General features: G+C 36.2%; 3 protein-coding genes across 3 annotated transcripts; all 3 read right to left on the bottom strand.

Moving 5' to 3' along the window:
• Window positions 1-65: 65 nt before the first annotated feature.
• On the bottom strand, window positions 66-3,757 carry LOC121236681 (UDP-galactose/UDP-glucose transporter 2-like). The gene is made up of 7 exons (XM_041133114.1): window positions 3,365-3,757; window positions 2,757-2,785; window positions 2,464-2,665; window positions 1,949-2,210; window positions 1,690-1,848; window positions 1,024-1,106; window positions 66-445 (listed from the first exon to the last, which is right to left on the bottom strand). The coding sequence occupies exons 1-7, from the start codon at window positions 3,488-3,490 to the stop codon at window positions 188-190; spliced, it is 1,119 nt and encodes a 372-aa protein (XP_040989048.1). The 5' UTR covers window positions 3,491-3,757; the 3' UTR covers window positions 66-187.
• Window positions 3,758-5,477: 1,720 nt separating this feature from the next.
• Window positions 5,478-8,788, bottom strand: LOC121237563. Its single transcript, XM_041134357.1, has 3 exons — window positions 7,451-8,788; window positions 6,393-6,498; window positions 5,478-6,183 (listed from the first exon to the last, which is right to left on the bottom strand). Exons 1-3 carry the CDS (start codon window positions 8,228-8,230, stop codon window positions 5,570-5,572), a joined length of 1,500 nt encoding a protein of 499 aa, XP_040990291.1. The 5' UTR covers window positions 8,231-8,788; the 3' UTR covers window positions 5,478-5,569.
• A 4,703-nt stretch (window positions 8,789-13,491) lies between these two features.
• LOC121237616 (dehydration-responsive element-binding protein 1A-like) lies at window positions 13,492-14,634 on the bottom strand. The gene has a single exon (XM_041134446.1). It carries the CDS (start codon window positions 14,530-14,532, stop codon window positions 13,771-13,773), a length of 762 nt encoding a protein of 253 aa, XP_040990380.1. The 5' UTR covers window positions 14,533-14,634; the 3' UTR covers window positions 13,492-13,770.
• Window positions 14,635-17,790: the final 3,156 nt, after the last annotated feature.

Genomic DNA, 17,790 nt, shown 5'->3' with positions numbered 1-17,790 from the left:
CATTCTGGCTGGTGTCACGAGCCATTGTTTTGAAGATTTCTTCCATGTTGTTTAAGAAAACATGATTCCACAAACTCCATCTATTAAATCATCCAATTTCCTAGTAAAATGGATAATATCATTCTACTATATGCTCTTTCTATCGGGACTTCAATTAGCAAAATGAAAAAATAATATGCATATATGTTCAGACTAACGGCCTTTTCTCTTCCTCCACACTTCCTTCATTTTCTAGCAGGCTATTGTCTACTTTGATGGACTGTTTTCTCTGCTTCACGACGGCGGATCTCGTTGCACTTCGACCTGTAAGTTTGTAATTGGGCAACATGTACATAACGATTCTCATGGCTATGAGCAATAGTCTTGTCCCATGCTGTTTGGTTATTTGCTTCGTAAATATCAAGTATGACAACAATAGAGTGACAACCTTTCTAGTAGTAATTACCTACATGCCAACATCAATCAAAACCACAATAGTTAATTCCATGAAATGTGTTGTTATAACATCCTAAGATCTATAGTAGAGGGCATTTCCATGATCCTTGTGTAGTTTTCATTGAATGTCCCACATCATTTGAAACATAAAGTATTGAACAAACACTCCTCACTGATAATATTTTAATGTAAGGTAGTTAAGGGAGAAATGCCCTCAATACAGATCATATAAAAACATATTTACTCTATCAAATGCCATTAGAAACACAATAGCGTAACTCGAATTCTGTGTCAAAGATATAATGGAATTCTCAGTTAGTTTTAAGTGACTTTCATTATAACATTAATCAGTAACATAATCGATATACCAAAATGCAGTTTGGAGGACACATATATATTTACCAAGGCAGCGGTGGCAGTCCTAGAGATGGCAATTGGAGATAAAATAGATACTTGCCTGATATGATGTTTTAAGTGATTTCGTTATAGTGGAATTCCCCACCAGTTTTATGAGGTTTTCATTATAATGTTAAAAAATAACATAATCGATAGAGCAAAACACAGATCGAAGGACAAATATGTATTTGCCATAGCAGTTGTGGCAGCTCCAAAGACAGCAATGAGAGACAAAACAGACACTTGCCCTATAAATGTGGCCATGGCTTCAAACACTAACACGCCATACACGTAAGGATGATGCAATTCATTCACAAAAAATTATACAAACAATCCAAAAAAGAGGAAGCAAAAGGAAAATTATTAGGACAGTAAATGATGAACAACATAGAAGAATATAAGGGGGGTAACAATGAAATATCAAATTCCAATTGTCTAACCAATTTCCGATGTTATGATTATATAAATGCCTAATGAATTCATAACCTTAAGGTCTCGTTTGTTTTCGTAGATGAGATGAGTTGAAATTAAAGTTAAAAATTAAATAAAATATTGTTAGAATGTATATTTTTAATATTATTTTTATTTTGTGATTTGAAAAAGTTGAATTATTTATTTTATTTTATGTGAAAACTTGATAAAGTTATAATGATTAGATGAGATAAATTAAGAGAAATTGTGAAAACAAACGAGGCTAAAACTCCAAAATGCCCCTCTTGATTTAGAGCCGTGAAGTTCTATTCAGCATCAACTAAACTAATGAAATGGACTACTACTAATTCATTGACATACTTAATAAATTTTTTAAGTGGCCATAGTGGGCACGTTGTTATGTGACTTAAGAATCCAAAAGCATTCATAGCGGTAAAATGCAATTAGAAAGTGAAGAAGTAATATACGAGGTTCGCATCTTCCTTACTTTTGAACAAGAATTCCAAGCCTTAACCAGCTCTCCTGTTAGGATCATAGGTGGAGCCAAGAAAGGCAACACGACAACTGTTGAGCAAAATAACATATCTGCCGATCAGTAGAATAATAAACACAAACTTATAATTTGAACCAAAAAAAGATAGATAATGATTTTTTAGGAATTATATGTACGTATGCATTCATAAACCCAAAGGCCTATTAGTCATCTGTGTGGTATCGGGATTCATGGTAAAAATTGCTTCTTGTAAATTTCCAAGAAAGGCATCCACGATTAGAGCACCCATTATCATTTCAACACCAATAATGCTAAAATTAGAAGATGTGTGAGCATCTGCTAAGGTGAAAAGAATCAGACCAATTACTAGAAGCATTGCAGAGATGTATTCATGAACTAGGTATTTCCTTCTCAAGCCAGGAATGAAAGCACCCATTACCATGACTGGCAGGACCTGAATTCTTACACAATCATAAAATATATGTTAGAAAAAGGGATGGAAACTTGGACTTGGTAATATACATATCCAAGTATATACCTTAATGGTTCGGTGGAATGCTATTTGATATTGTAAAAATCACCAAAAAAAAAAAAGTTCAAAAACAAATTGAATCATACCGGGTGCATAAGCCAAAATTACAACAAATTTTGGCACTGTTCAGCATGCAAAATGTAAAACTTGAAACTACAGATTCCTTCACTTTTACCTTTGTTGACTTGAACATGATCTGTGATGGGTAGTTAAGAAATGCCAAAGACCCATTTGTTAATCCATGAGAACCCATAAGAGCAACTGAGAGTTTCACGTATGTCCTCCAAGGTTTCACCATTTTCTTGGTGGTGAATCCTTGTAAATATATGAGTATTAGGTAGACAAATCCTTGCACAAAGGTGAAATACCAACCATAGCTGGAAACCAAGAAACTAGGTAATTGACACAATGAATAAATCGAAGTCATGCATAAAAGTTAAATTCGCAATGGTAGCAATGCCAGATAACTTGAACTGGAGCCGATTATACACGAATTCCTGGTATCACCCAAAATAACATATTAGTGCCCAGACAAGAAAAAGATATACTCCAATTAAACAGTAGCACAATAACATAGAAATAACGATTACTCAAATGGAATGGTACAAGATAGCTCTGAAGACCCCTTTCACAAAATTTGTAGCACAAAATGAATTTGAGAAATTATGCGGAAGGCTAAACTGCAAAAGCCTTACGTCTATGTTTGGTTGCATAGAAAACGTAGGAAAAGAGAAGCGTATTGAGACTTTGGAGTGTAAAATCCCCATAATTTACAATCCCAAATCAGGGAATCACCCCTCAGATAGATAGATTATTATCTTCCAAAATCCGAAATAACGTGAAAACGCATTTTGTTTTTTTGTCCCACACATTCTTAGCAACGAAACAGAGGGTACCCAAAATTCCTAACACATGCAAGATCAAACACACATCCTGAGAAGCGACCAACCATCAAATCAGAAAATTTCCATCAAAATTAAACCCAGAACAATCGCAAGTCCTCACAAAACCATCAAGAAAGTTTTTTCATAGAGGAAGAGTAAAAAAAGAAAAAAGTCAACTTAGCATGGACAAACCTCGCAAATGCCATTAACTAGGTAGCCAAAGAAGAATCCAGAAGAGCAAATGCGGAATTGCAACCATATTGGCCGATCGGAGAGGGAAATCCCAAAAAGGGACCTAGTTTGGTCCTCGATCTTCATTTTTTTTTCCTCCTAGAGTTTGACTTTCGAATTGTTTCCACTGCAAACAGAAAATAAAGTAACGTTGATTCAAGCAAACTCCGATTAAATATACCAAGCAGAAGTGCATGTATCAGCGTTGCATGGCATTTTTTATGGAAAAAAAAAATTATGAGAGAGAGAGAGAGAGAGAGAGAGAGAGAGACACACACACACAGAGGTCTTTGGAAATTAGCAGCCGGCTTTGCCGCTTAAGAGTAAGGAAGCCGCGATTTAAACGAAGCAATATACCACGAGATAAAAATACTACTACTAGGAGAAAGAAACTGTCTACAAGCGACTTGAGGACATGCTGTTATGATGGATAATGGCAAGTTTTCCACTCCTCCATTGGTGCGATTTGTGTATTTTAATGATGTTTGTTATATGAAAATTATATTATTAAGTTATGATATAATTTGATTTAGAAGATAAATTTTAAATTTTATAAATCAAATTTTACAATTAAAGTGACGTGAATTGTATGCCTTATATATAATAAAATAATATATTTACTCGAAAAAATTCAAAAAAAAAAAAAAAAAAGAGTTAGACAAGAAAAATACAATATCCGTTGCGAACATTGAACCTTATTAGTTGTTACCCCTAAAATCTCGGACGTAGAATTCATGCAATCAACATCATATTAATGATGTTACACCGATTTTGAGTGTGTTACCAATATAGAATTATTCATAAACATTTACATAAGAAATTTCTTTATGTTTTGAAATTATGAACAACTTTAGGATAAACATCTTCCATGATCCGAAGTAGATATCATATTAATTTGTTTTATTTTGATCTTTTTCTAAAGAGTAGAAGTGCACGTGCAAGGTAAGTAATGGGAGAAAAAAGGCCACGATATATATTGACACCAATATCTCGTGGTAAGCGAGATCACCCACTTGGTTTAATTCTCTGTGTGCGCCACCACGTGTTTATTACTGATTTTCTCAACCTATATTCAATGTTAACAAAAGTGGGTTATCATTAAAAAAAAAAATCATATTAGTTTTAAATTTATCTATTTTTTTTAGAATGCGTAAAAATATCTGCAAATATCTTTTTCGTATTGATCAGGTGAATGTCATTTTTATTTGTTAGTGCTATAAACAACAACATTGTTCACTCGGACGGATGGCGGAAGTGGGCTCCCAGTTTGGCATACGAGGTTTTAAGAGTCAAGACAGAGTTGTCGGCCTCATAAGTCTATATCGGTGATTACTAATTGGTCCCACTTTGGTAGCCCAATTGGAGATTCAAAAGTAAGTTGGGCTTCTAGATTGGCCCGGCTTAATCACCAATCCGTGTCCACAGCGCTATTGGTAGCCAAAATTTCTCTTCATTTATTTAATGTAAAGAAATATTATTGGGAGTAGTCACTATTGAGAGCAATCATTTTTACACATATTATGGAGCATCATCTAAATCACACATATCTTAAATTTGAAATTAGAGAGAGATGAGAGAGAGCTTATGAGAGAGAGCGAGATGAGAGAGAGTTGATGAGAGAGACGATGGAGAGAGAGAGATGAGAAGCCGTCTACGTTCACTGATGAGAGAGAGATGAGAGACAGAGTTGATGAGAGAGACAATGGAGAGAGATGAGAAGCCATCTGCATTTTGCACACAAAAAAAAAAAAAAAAAAAAAAAAACAAAACAAAATGATGAGAAGCAGCCATGTAGTGTGTACAATGTGTGCACACCTACATTGGCTGCTTTCTATCCAAATAAAAATGATCGATCTTTGAACTGTGTAAGCAACATGTAAGAGTTGGAAAGGAAGTGAAAGAAAACCTAAAGCATGATCACAACTCGTGAGTATTTTCCAATTCTAATCACCCTCTTATCATGTGGCATTAGATGATTAGAGACTATTTATTATATTTTATTTGTAAACTTATCATCTAATATCATATCATGAGATAATGAGAAGATAAAAATTAAAATGATGAATAGATTTTTTCTTTCTTTATACCCTATTGATATGGAAATGTTCACCGTTTTTCTCCACGGGATCAAAATAACACTGAGAGAAGTGATCCGAAAGCATTTATTTACGAGGAAAAGAGGTCGAGTACTAGCTCGTTAAGCAAGCAAGTCCAAACCTCAACCTCAGTGTCCAATGCAACTTCTTTTTCTTCAACCAATGTCCTCCACTTCCAACCCTTCTCCATGTCCCTGAGATACACTTTTCTCCCATCTTTCACCTCCCATCCCAATACCATTTCTCGTCGGTTCCCACTGATCAGCCAATCTTCTGCAGCCACCTTCGACAATAAGTAGTACTCATGCTCAAATTCATTACATTTCCCTGATCTTCTTGTGCTCGCACAGCTTCCATGGTTTTCTTCACTTCTCTCCCTAAAGAAATCCAACAACGGATCGTGATCTGCCTTGATTATAACACCATTTGGGGAGCGCTTTGTGTCGATGAGGTGAAATAATTGATCTTCAGCGTTTTCTTCTGTTTGCTCATGATCTTCCTTGTGGTCTTCCAACATGTCGTTGTCCTGCAGGGTGGGCAATGAGCAAGGTTGCTCTAGTGATTTATAAGGAGCTTCATGGTTCGGCTCAGAAAGCGCAATACGTTTTTCTAAGTTCACTGGTTCTGTTTGAACGAGACACTCGAACCGTCGGATTTTGTGCATAAGCTTAATTTGCATCGACCCTGTCCACATTTCACATTTCTGTCAGAAACACATATTATATGGATCCTATATCCATTTTTCCTCTCAAATAGCTCAGTTTTTTGGCATGTGATTGTCTGGAGGATGTGTACCGTTTTAGTATTTAATTGGTAGGGGACGGATAAAACTAAAATTAAAAAAAAAAAAAAATCACTTCAATTATCAAATTTAGAAAGAAATTAATAGATACCTTCTATACAGGCAGGATATACATCAACGGTGTGTTCGTCAACTTCAAATGGAAACTCCAGAACGGACACTGGACTGAATTGTTCCTTCTCTTCGTTGGGCCACTCCTGACGTCAATTAGTTTAATCAAGACAACCTCTTAAATATGTTACAAATATTGATCTGCATTAGGACAAGATCTAGACATCCTACTACGTACAATGTTGATAACCAGAGAGAGAGAGAGAGAGAGAGAGAGAGAGAGAGACTCAGACGAAACCACCAAAAAGAGCTCCCTCCCCAATTTCCTTATCCATGTAATAAAACCAAACCACTCCATTATGTTGCCGACAGAGGAAAGTGAGAAGTAAGCCGTAGACCTATTAATCTGCTAACAAAATTTGAAAGCAACCTCGGCCCCAGCAAGAATCTAATCAATATTCTCCCACCAATATGCATACTAATATTTTTAAATTAAAAAATATCTAAATGTGTATATATATATATATATATATATATATATATTATATAGTAGGAGTAAATATACATGAGCTGCAAGTTTCTCCAAAAAAAAAATTTATTATTAAAAAATAATTTTTTTATGTAGATATAAGATTTAGATTCTGTTTAAACGTTGAATTGAGTTGAGTTGAGATGAATTAAATTTTTTATAAATATAAGTAAGTTGAAATGGTAGAATAAGTTTTATGAGACTCATCTAAAATGAGTTTAGATATGTTTAGATGTTAATATTAGTTTAGATATATTTCTGTAAAGTTGAAAAATGATGAATCTCACGTGTAAATAGATATTAAATTAAAAAAATTGTGCGTATTACGTGTGAAAAAATTTTGAATTGGATTAATTTTAGTGTTTTAAGAATTAATTATTCGAATGATAGATACAATTTAAAATTAGACTAAACTAAAATAATACAGGTTATTAATCTTTTAAAAACTGTGCGTGAGTGACACATTTAAAGAGTACAAAATTATCTGTAAATATCATTTCAATTTAAAATATATTATAATAAAAAAACTCTAACCTTCCGTTCAAAAACTAAAATAAAAAAACTCTAACCTTCGCGTTATCTCCGGAGTAAGTGGTGGCCGTCGCTCCTGAGATAGAATACTCACCGACTGTTTCGCAGACGTTATTGCTGTCCTTATTCTCAAGAAAATCGGATTTACCATCCACGACGTCGTTTTCGCTTGAACTCTCGGATTTGCCGCTGGAAGACCGTCTGGTTTCCGAACTAGTGAATTCGCTCCGAGTTTCGGCCCACTTGTTACCGCTGGACTGAACCCTCCGTCCGACTCTAGTGGTGGATGAATCATGCGTGTCCTGATCGGATTTTTTATCTTTTTCGTTGTGCATCTCACGAAACAATCTCCACCGTCTGGTACTGCCCTCTCCCTTGTCCATGACTTTCCTCCGGAAGCTCTGTCTGAAGAAGAGCTTCCGCCAGAGGCGTATGGGCACTGTTTCTTTTCTACCAATGTTTTGTACGGGCGGGGAAGGGGACGGGGACGGAGACTTAAGGAACTGAAGCGGAAGTTGCTTCTTAAAGGCGCTGATCACTGCCTTCGAAGCTCTTTGCAGGGCGGACATTGTGGTGGAAGCGGCCACCTTAGAACGGTTTCGACGGAGAAGTCGTTGTTTCTTGTTCTCTTTGAAATCGACCCCCAGGAGGAAACGGACGGTGATGCAGCATTGTCGGCGTGGAAACGATTTGAAACCGCTGGACGAACAGGAGTTGAGGAGATCATCCCTGAGGTAATCTTTAAGCATGAACGGCATCCGTTGAATCGTAATTGGTTTTCTCAGCTTCTGATCATCGGAGGGAGCCGTCGATGCCATTGAAAGTTGTAAGAGGCCAGTCAGTGAAGAAAGCTATAACGTAGCTGAAGGGTTTTGAGTCGGTAAACACAGAGAGAGAGAGAGAGAGAGAGAGAGAGAGAGAGCTTGGAAATTCAGAGCTTGTAAAGAGATAGATCAGATTGCGAAAAAAGCTGTGGTATTTGAAGTTTATCGCAGCAGTATGTGTATGGATGAGGCTCCATAAATTCACCTTGGCGAGCTCAGTGGCCTTAAGCAGAAACCCAGTGAGAGGAATTTACAGCTATAAAGAGACGAAGTGTATGATTTATGTGCGGAGAATAGAAGAGAGGATCAGAGGGCTAGAAAGTGAGAGGTACGTTATGTCCAGTGGAGTGAAGATCTCAAGGTGAATGGGCAAATTACCCATTAGAGAGACAGAGAGTGTGAATTAAACAGTTGGCAGAAGAATGGAGAAGGAGACGAAGAAGAAGAAGAAGCTTGGATTGCTTCTGATAGGTGAATTTTTTAATCTTCAAAGTTTGGTTATTATAATGCTTGAATTTTGAATTCTACTGGCTATGGTTATTGCAAAATGGTTTGTTGGGGTTTGGACTGCAGGAGTACTGAGACCAGCATGCACTTGACCAACTCCTCACTTTACAGTACTCTGATGAATACGAAATATTAGTAAATGTGAATATGATAATGATATGCCATCTTCCATGCAGACTGTCCACTCTTCACGCACGTCCTTTATGCTACACATTTATCGCACAACGTTACTTACCTCAATGTTTTTTCCTGCAGGCTAGGTATATTTATCATATATGACAGTGCCCAGAAAAAAGAAAATGGAGAAAGGAGAGCCGGCACTTTGTTTTATTTTTTTCCCCGAGTGTTATCTTATAAAAATTGATATATATTCATCTAAGCTACATTAAAGTTAATTAATTTCAATGTAATTTCGTTTATTACAGAAAACACGGGTGAAAGTTTCATGAACCAGGCCTTTTCACGACTGGAAGAGATCAACGGTGAAAACCTCTTGGCACATTTATTCCACATGTGAGCTGCAAATTAAATTAAAGCTGCAGAACGACCCAAAAGCAGATGCATCGATCGTCAAAAAGTCGGTGACAAAGGTAGATTTAATGGCAGGAATTGTAGCCCATTAGGTTTAAGTCTATGGTTGCTTGCAACTCGCAACAAGTACTGGGTCATAATATTGCAGTAGTGCAGGGGCCCCTACAGGCAGGCATATCAAGTTAGAAACCCATTGATCTCGCAAGCACCACCTCATCATCACGACATCTGCTTTTGGAGAGGAAAAGGATCGAGGATGTTTCTGAGCTTTTGCAATGGCTTAATTTCGTAAAGGGTGGTAGTAGTAGTACTACTGTGCCGCTTGTGTATTACCGTTCAATCCTATTGCTCATGTCACGTCACATAAAGATAAAAAAACACAGACGACAAAACACGAAAGCAGCGTCTTGCCTAACATCTCGCTCCCTCCCTCACGTCGCCGACCACTAGAAAATTAGTCTATGACTCAACATTTGGGAAATGTAATCTTCAACGAGATTAGAGTTTTGGTTTAATATTAAAAAAAAAAAAACTTTAAAATATTAAAATTCGTACACCTTTTTTTAAGAAATAGTAAAATATTATTAAAAAAAATTGTAAATGTCATGTAAATCTTGTATTTGTTAACTCTTTTTTTTTTTTTTTAAAAATATCTAACTTGCATATCTTAAAATTATAAATATATTTTTTTTAAGTATAACTCAATCGATGCTTGAAAGCACGTCCCCAAGAAATTCCGTTCCATAAATCAACAACAGTCATAAAATGTGTGATCGATGGTGCAGATTGACATCATCGAACCCAATTGGATGTTAAAGATATTGTAATAGAATCGAATCGTTATAAACTTGTGTCCCCATCCACAATCCATAATTAATTATGGTTGGTTTTTAACCATAATGGGAAGTTGGCCGTTGAATCAGTACAGACAAGTTGGTGCACTCCCTGGTGCACGCCTGCCGACGTGTACGTTTTATATTATTAAAAAATAAAGAGGCAAGAAAGGGTGAGAACCAGAAAAAAAGTTGCCAACTTGAACACCGACGTCTCTCTCTCAGGCTGTTCCTCGGTTATGAACTATTCATTATTTTCGCAGAAGGGTGAGAACCTAAACACCGAGTCTCTCTCAAACCATTGTTCCTCGGCTGCACTGTACTCCTCCTCCACCCATTATTCGTTAAAAGTAAAAAATCCGCCCTGTGTTCCACCCTATCGTCGGAGGAGTGCAAATTCATCTGTATTTTCAGATTACAAAATTTACCCTTTTCATCTATATTTTTTCATTTGTATTTTTTTTACAGCTCAAATTCACTTCAAACCACCGTTTGTGCATTTATTTGGAAAATTATACTTCAAATTCACTTTAAAAAAATTGTTGTAAATTGTTTAATCTTTGGATTAATTTCGCAAACTTTGAAAATAGAGTGGAAACCTCTCTTCCCTTCCAGCTTGCCAACAAGCAACACGCACATTGCTATCACCAGCATTCTATGGCAGCTCCTCTACTTCTAAGGGGCATTCCATTCATCCACCTCTGACTCCACCACTAACATTGGATATCCGCCAGTTTATTTGCGACTCCTCACCATCTCTAGTGAACCGCTTCTGCACCGACTAGGTTGGACGAGAATTTATCTCCTACGGATAGTGCCACCGCAAATTAGAGTGTTGTGGACCTTCGCAAGAACCCTCGGTGCAAGGACACCGACTAGCGCAAGTGGAAAGTCGAGGTGCTCAGAGACATCGAGCCCATTACTTATCTCGTCAATGATATTCTCCACTTTGACAGGTCTCTCTCTGATCTGCTTGCCCACAAATATGCCCAGAATTAAAGGGTGAGGAAGGGTGAAACACACCATTTCATTTTAAACGAAAACGCCCCGTTTTTCTAAGTAGATGGGGGTGCATTGTTTGTGCACCAACTTGACTACGTTTAGCTTTTTCCTATTAGTAGCTTATCATCAGTTTTATATCCCCTATCATATTCATGATCTGTTTTTCGTTCCTATCTTATTATATTTAGATGATATCTCCTTATACTTACCTATCAGTTGATGAACAGGAATGAACAGTGTAGACTCCGTCTTCCATTTATGTCCCTTGATCACAACCTCACAACAATCACAGCAATTACAGTCCAAACTCACCTTAAATCATCTCAAAATCATCGTAAGATGATCACAAACTCACCGTAAATCATCATATTTATACAAATCATAAAATATACAAAATTCACAAAATGGGAGAGGTAGCGGCTCAGCTGGGCATGGAGGAGCAGGAGAGGTGCCATGGAAGCCTGGTGGTGGCGTTGTGGGCTGTAGGTGACAAATCTAGGTCGTCGTGGTGGTGTAGTGGCGTGGGTTGGCTAACGGCGATGTTACGGGGAGAAACTCATGCGTATGGAGGCGTTGCGTGGGTGGGCTACGGAGGAGATACGGGTGGTGGGTTCCATGGAAGTGGTCCACAGCATGAGGAGAACTCGGTGGTGGTGCTTGGTGGAGCTGGAGCTGAGCCGCGGTGGCGCAAGGGTAGAGAACCATTTCGGGTTACTCGTGTGCGGCTAAGGGAGGAGCTGCCAAGGGACTTTGACGGTAGGTTTTGGTTGCCAGCGTGAGGGGAAGCCGGTGAAGTGGCCGGTGACGCACGGTGACGCACGGTGGTGCTGGGCTGCTTGAGGGAGGAGATCAGGTGAGAAAGTGCGAAGACGGGGCTCTTAAGCGGAAGGAAAGAGGGGGAGAAAGCGAAAGTGAGGGGAAAAAGAAAGTTTTGGGGATTTAAATCTCAACCCTTCATTTTAAGTCCCTAGATTTGATCTAACAGTATAAATTTAAACATTAATTTAAACAAATTTAAAATTTAAATAATTAAAATATAAAGAGTATATCATACATAAACTATCAAATTTAATTTATAAAATACTAGTATTTCATCATTAAATAAATAATGAAATTTTACTAAATATTCTTAAGAAATTAAAACCATATAAATAATTAGAGTTTTAACATAATTTAAATATGATAATATTCTTAATTGACTAAGTAAATAGCATATCATACATAAAATATCAAATTTAATTTATAAAATACTAATCTTCCATCATTAAATAAATGATGAAATTTTACTAAATATTTTTAAGAAATTAAAATCATATAAATAATTAGAATTTTAACATAATTTAAATATAATAATATTTTTAATTAACTAAATTAGGCAAACATCCCTCGAGGTCACTCTATTACTAGTTATTAATAATATTTGGATTTATTATATTAAAAAATAAAACTATATTAATGATTGTTAAATAATGACATCAACATAATATGACGAAAATAGTACAATAGCATCTCTTCTTTTTAACCACAAATTATACAAAAATCTGATAACGCGAATATTTTATAATTGAATAATGTAAGTACAAGTTTCAAATGATAAATTTTATATAATTCTTTTATAAAAAAAAGTAAATTATACTAATAAATAATAATGTTTAAAAAATATTTTAATATAAAATTTACGTTATATATTTATATATTAAAAATTTGTACCTATATACTTTTACTTTCATAGAAAGTAAGAGCATTGACATTGAATTAATCAAATACATTTTCATCTTTAAATTTAGCAAATATCATCCATATTTACTCTACATTGAATTAGTTAAATTGTTTTTATCCAAACTATAAGTTACAATAAATCTATTCTTCTTTTCAAATATACAAAAATTATAACAAGTCTAAAAGTATTTTTTGAGATTATTATATTATAGATATGAGGTTTTTATTCATATGAGATTTTATCATCTATATATATATATATATGAGATTATTGTATTATAGATTGTTAGATTGTGAAAATGAAAATGAATATGATTGTTGAAGGTTATTGAAGATTATAAAAATAAAATATAAATTAATTAAAAAATATAAATAATAAAAAATAATAATATTTTATTATTATAGAGAGTGTAATGATTAATCTAATATAAATTTCAAATTTTAAATGATTAATTAAAAATAAAAAAATTACATATTAATTAAAATTTAAAAAATAGAATATTCAATCCAATACTAATGCACTAATGGACATCTTCCCTCCTACGTTTTGAAGAAACTCGTGGCGTGGATGCCCTCCACGTATTCTCTTAGGCGACCCCACCATGGTGTCTCCAAGTTAGATAAACAGCCTAGGGCTGCAATGGTCAAGTCAAAGCCCAATCATGAGAAGAACCATTCTTACCCTCGGCCGACAAAACTACCAATTCGGTCAGCACTAAAATTTACAACTCCTTGATACATATATTTCTGCCTGAATAAATTTTATTTTATTTTATTTATATTTTTGTTGAGATTTCCTCTTTCTATGCTTGAACTCGGTACCGCCAAGATAAAAGGGAATTTAGCATTCGCATGAAGTCAAAGAGAGACACTGTTTAAACTCTTTTTTTTTTTTTTTTCCCGCCATTTTTGCTACAACTGAAAGCTGTACTAGCTTAATTATCAGGTCGAGAAACTCCACAACGAAAACTCAGCCTCACTTTCCATGTCATCCCATTGCATTTTTTCGTCTTGACAAGGAGGTGGAGATAGTAGAAGCCCTTCGGCCATATTCACTAGAAAGCCTCGCGTGTCGAACAGGGCCTCCTCGTCCAAGTAAATCGCATTTTCCTGCACAGCCTTCTCCTCCTCGGCCTCCACCCTGTGATCATGAAGACTCCCGTAAATCTCTTTACAATCCTTCAAGAGCTCTTTCCCGGTTTCTTGTACGCAATCCCTACCAAACTCATGATCTCTCGGTGGAAACAACTCTGCTGCCTTCTTAGCTGCTCTCCTTATGTCATTCGCGTCCGTCGAACTCGGCATAGGCAACCGCCACTCCGAGTCGGCGAAATTGAGACACGCCGACCTTCCCCTGAGCGCCAAAGCGGCCACGTCGTGTGCCCGCGCTGCCATCTCCGCGGTAGGGTACGTCCCGAGCCATATCCTCGAGGTCTTGTTGGGTTCGCGCACTTCGCAGACCCATTTGTTCTTGTTCCTCCTCCTGACTCCGCGATACACTGGGTGTCGCGTCTCATTGAATATTCTTCTTCCCGCACGCTTCTTGGGCGTGCTCGAAGCTAGTACTCTAACCTCTTCGTCTGAGTGACCGCTTCGGCGCTCGAAGGTGCAGGCATCAGACAACGAGGAAGTCTCTGGCTTGTCGTTTAAAACTAGGTCCAGCCGAAATGGATTGGGGTCTGAGTATTGGTGGAAAATATCCATTGGAGAGTGACTGCCGTAAATTTACGAAGTTTGCAAATGTTTTTTGGTGACTGTGAATGATGTTGGATTTGTTTGTCTTTAAGCCGCATAAGAGGGAAAGGCTCTTTTATAGATAGCGTCGAAGGTAATTCCGACACGTGGTGCGTCTTGGACACGGACGCGGAGTTCACTCAGCTGGAACCCATCCGAAAGCTAAAAAAGATTTTTTTTTTTTTTTTGCGACATGGTCTTAACCATTCTTGCCAGCTTGCTTAAGCTAATTGCTAGTGCTTAACCAAGTGTAGGAAACGTGTTGGAAGGTGATGACCTGGCATATAGTTTAGTACTTAAAAATAGCAAGTTTATTCAGTTACTTACTCTCTTAGTAATGTGGAGGCCAGTTCAAATACTATTCAGAGAAGCACCACACACGTAAACCAGCAAATATAAGTAAATGATGGCCTGGTCACGAGAGATCATTTGATTTATTATGTATTAACTACTATTTATTATCACACTTTATATTTATAATTTTTTCATAAGATGTATGAATATTTTTTATAAGATATATTGTTTTTCACAATATATGAAGTTTAAAATAATAAATAGTAACTTAAACAAATCTTTCTCTCAATATATAAACAAAGAATATGTAGATTTTATTGCAATATCGAGACCCACACTCTTTATAAATTATATTTACGATTGGATAAACACTTTAAACATAATTTCTTTTAAGAATAATTTATAAATTGATAGGTTTTAATATGATATATAAAATTATAAAATTATTTTTAGTATAAAAAATTTAACAGATCACGTTAAATCATATTAATTTTTAAGTTTATTGCATTTTTTTTCGATTTTTTTCGGTAATATGTTTTTAATCAACAGTCTTCACTAGTTACTAGAACAATGCGAGGAACCCCCGTCGAGTTCTATGACGTCGCTTTCGATTGTGAACCGGTGACGTAGTAGTTAATGCGCACCAAATCCATTCCACGCCACGGACACAAAATATCTGTTGCCGGCCGACTATAATGTACGAGGTTTTCCTTTGTTCACACCTCACGCTCATTCACACCGACCACGTGGCTAACGTCGAACAAGAGTTTCTGTATGGGTCACGACTCTTGTACCATTTTATGTGTAATCCCCGCGTCACCGTCACGCCTTCTCCCTCACGTTGATTACTATTAAAAGGCCGTCCCAATATTAAGTAGGAAACTGGCTCATATTAAAGCAAAGTTCAGCCCATGATTAAGAAATTGGCCCATATTTTGGGCTCATAGCCCATTTTCTTGTCAAAAAGTACTATTTCGGTTTCTCTCCTTTTTGGCAATGTCAACTGTTTTGGTTTCGCTTTGAGGAATCATTTGGGTTCATGCCACATACTTTTACACTCAATTAATTTAGGTAATTCTAATTTGGGGGTCCAAAACAATGTCTAGAATAATTACAAATCCATAGATTTAAGAATACCATTGTCACTGTTGTTTATAACTAAAGTCATGCATGTCTGCCCACCAATCCACAACAATCGAGGAAACACCATCACGGCCATTATCTCTCTTTGCTACTATACATCTTCAATCTTCATCACCACGGCCATTATATTTATCGTATCATCGTCATCACTGTTAATCAATATCATGATCGCCAACACTACCATAACATTGATGAACGAAACTTTTACTATATACCGATACAATATATATGACAGCAATAATAATTTCAGTGCATCTATTAAACAATTCTCGAAGTGCTTGTTCAAGCTCTTCCACATGCGAGCTGTGTTAATAGGCATTAGCTAGGATGGCAGGATTTCCATGAGCAATACTACTTCTACAATTTATACAATTAAAAAATATATATTTATAAGTCATTGTAAATGACACATTCTAATACAGGAGGATTCGAGTCAGATGATGCTGAATTGTCAGATTATATGTTGACTGCATTGAAATACCTTGAGGTGGCAGATCAATGCAAAGATGGCAGGAAATTGTGATCTTTCCTTGATTGAGATACTGTCCTCTTCTTAAAAAAAAAAGGTAGGAAATCGTGATATTTCCTTAGTTGGGGCAATTTTGGGCTCTTTTCGGTATTTTGACCATAACTTTAGCTATAGGTATTAGAATCGCGCATATGACTTCAATTTGAAAATTCTTTTCGGCACGCACGTCATGGTCACCCAGCTATGTTGTGTGTGCATCGTTTTCAAAACCAAAATCTATTGTTTTTCCCTATGAATCTCTATTTTAAGTTAATATTGCCTTTTATGGTAATATTTCATTTATCGTTTAGGAAGTGATCCTGAACCTGATTTGGGTCAGATTTTTAGCAGATTACTTATTTTATTACGTATTTATTTTTGGTGTGATTATTGAAATTTTTTTATTTTTGGTAAAATTCTAATATGGTCGATTTTCAACTATTACAGCTCAACTTGTGAGTTGATTTGACCATTCTTGGATTTTGACAATTTTGAATTAAACATTAGAGTCGTTTTCTCTGTATTTGGGGCGATTCTCTTGTCTCCCTTCCTTGCGAATTATCTGTTGAAACTAAGTTGCAGAATAATTACTATTCTGTCCAGCGTCACATTCTATAATCTTCTTACTGCTAACACGACAGATGAGTTCTTTTATGTCAATAATGTTAAGACCTCTATACAAACTTGCAAGCAAATAAAACTTATTCAAAATGCTGCAATTTGTAATTAGAGAAATGCATGAAAAATGCAACAAACAATCAGTCAGGCCAACGATTGATCATTGATGATTAAAACCGTAGAAGAGGGAGGGAGGGAGGGAGGGAGGGAGCATATCGAACAAACCATCCATGATCATAATTGGGTAGACATATCTTTGGTGGATCGCTAGCTAATTCCCAAGTTTGAGATGTCCCCACGTACGTACCTGGCCTATTGCAGGGGGGCCGTGAGAGAGAAGCTTTCTTTAATCAGGAAGAAAAGAGATATAACTCTGTCAACCTCATTGGATGCTTGTTCCCTCTTCTTCATAGACGTTTTGAGAACCAAATCATCAAATAACTGCACGTACCTTCCTTTTCGTTCTTTTACTCACTGTGTTATCATTTTGTTATCTTTAAAGAAAGATTTTCTTATATATGGTCGTGTATATATATTCTTCTCTCATCTTCTTGGTAGGGTCTTAATTTGGGAAAAAAACCATCCAATAAGTACTATACTTCACCTACCTTCTTTCTCCTTTCTTATTTGCTAGAAAAAGTTTCCTAGCTTTTCATTCTTGTCAT

Source organism: Juglans microcarpa x Juglans regia, chromosome 6S, assembly GCF_004785595.1.
Source record: "Juglans microcarpa x Juglans regia isolate MS1-56 chromosome 6S, Jm3101_v1.0, whole genome shotgun sequence".
NCBI lineage: Eukaryota > Viridiplantae > Streptophyta > Magnoliopsida > Fagales > Juglandaceae > Juglans > Juglans microcarpa x Juglans regia.
Note: the sequence above shows the minus strand (reverse complement) of the source record. Positions and strands in the feature narration are given on the sequence as shown.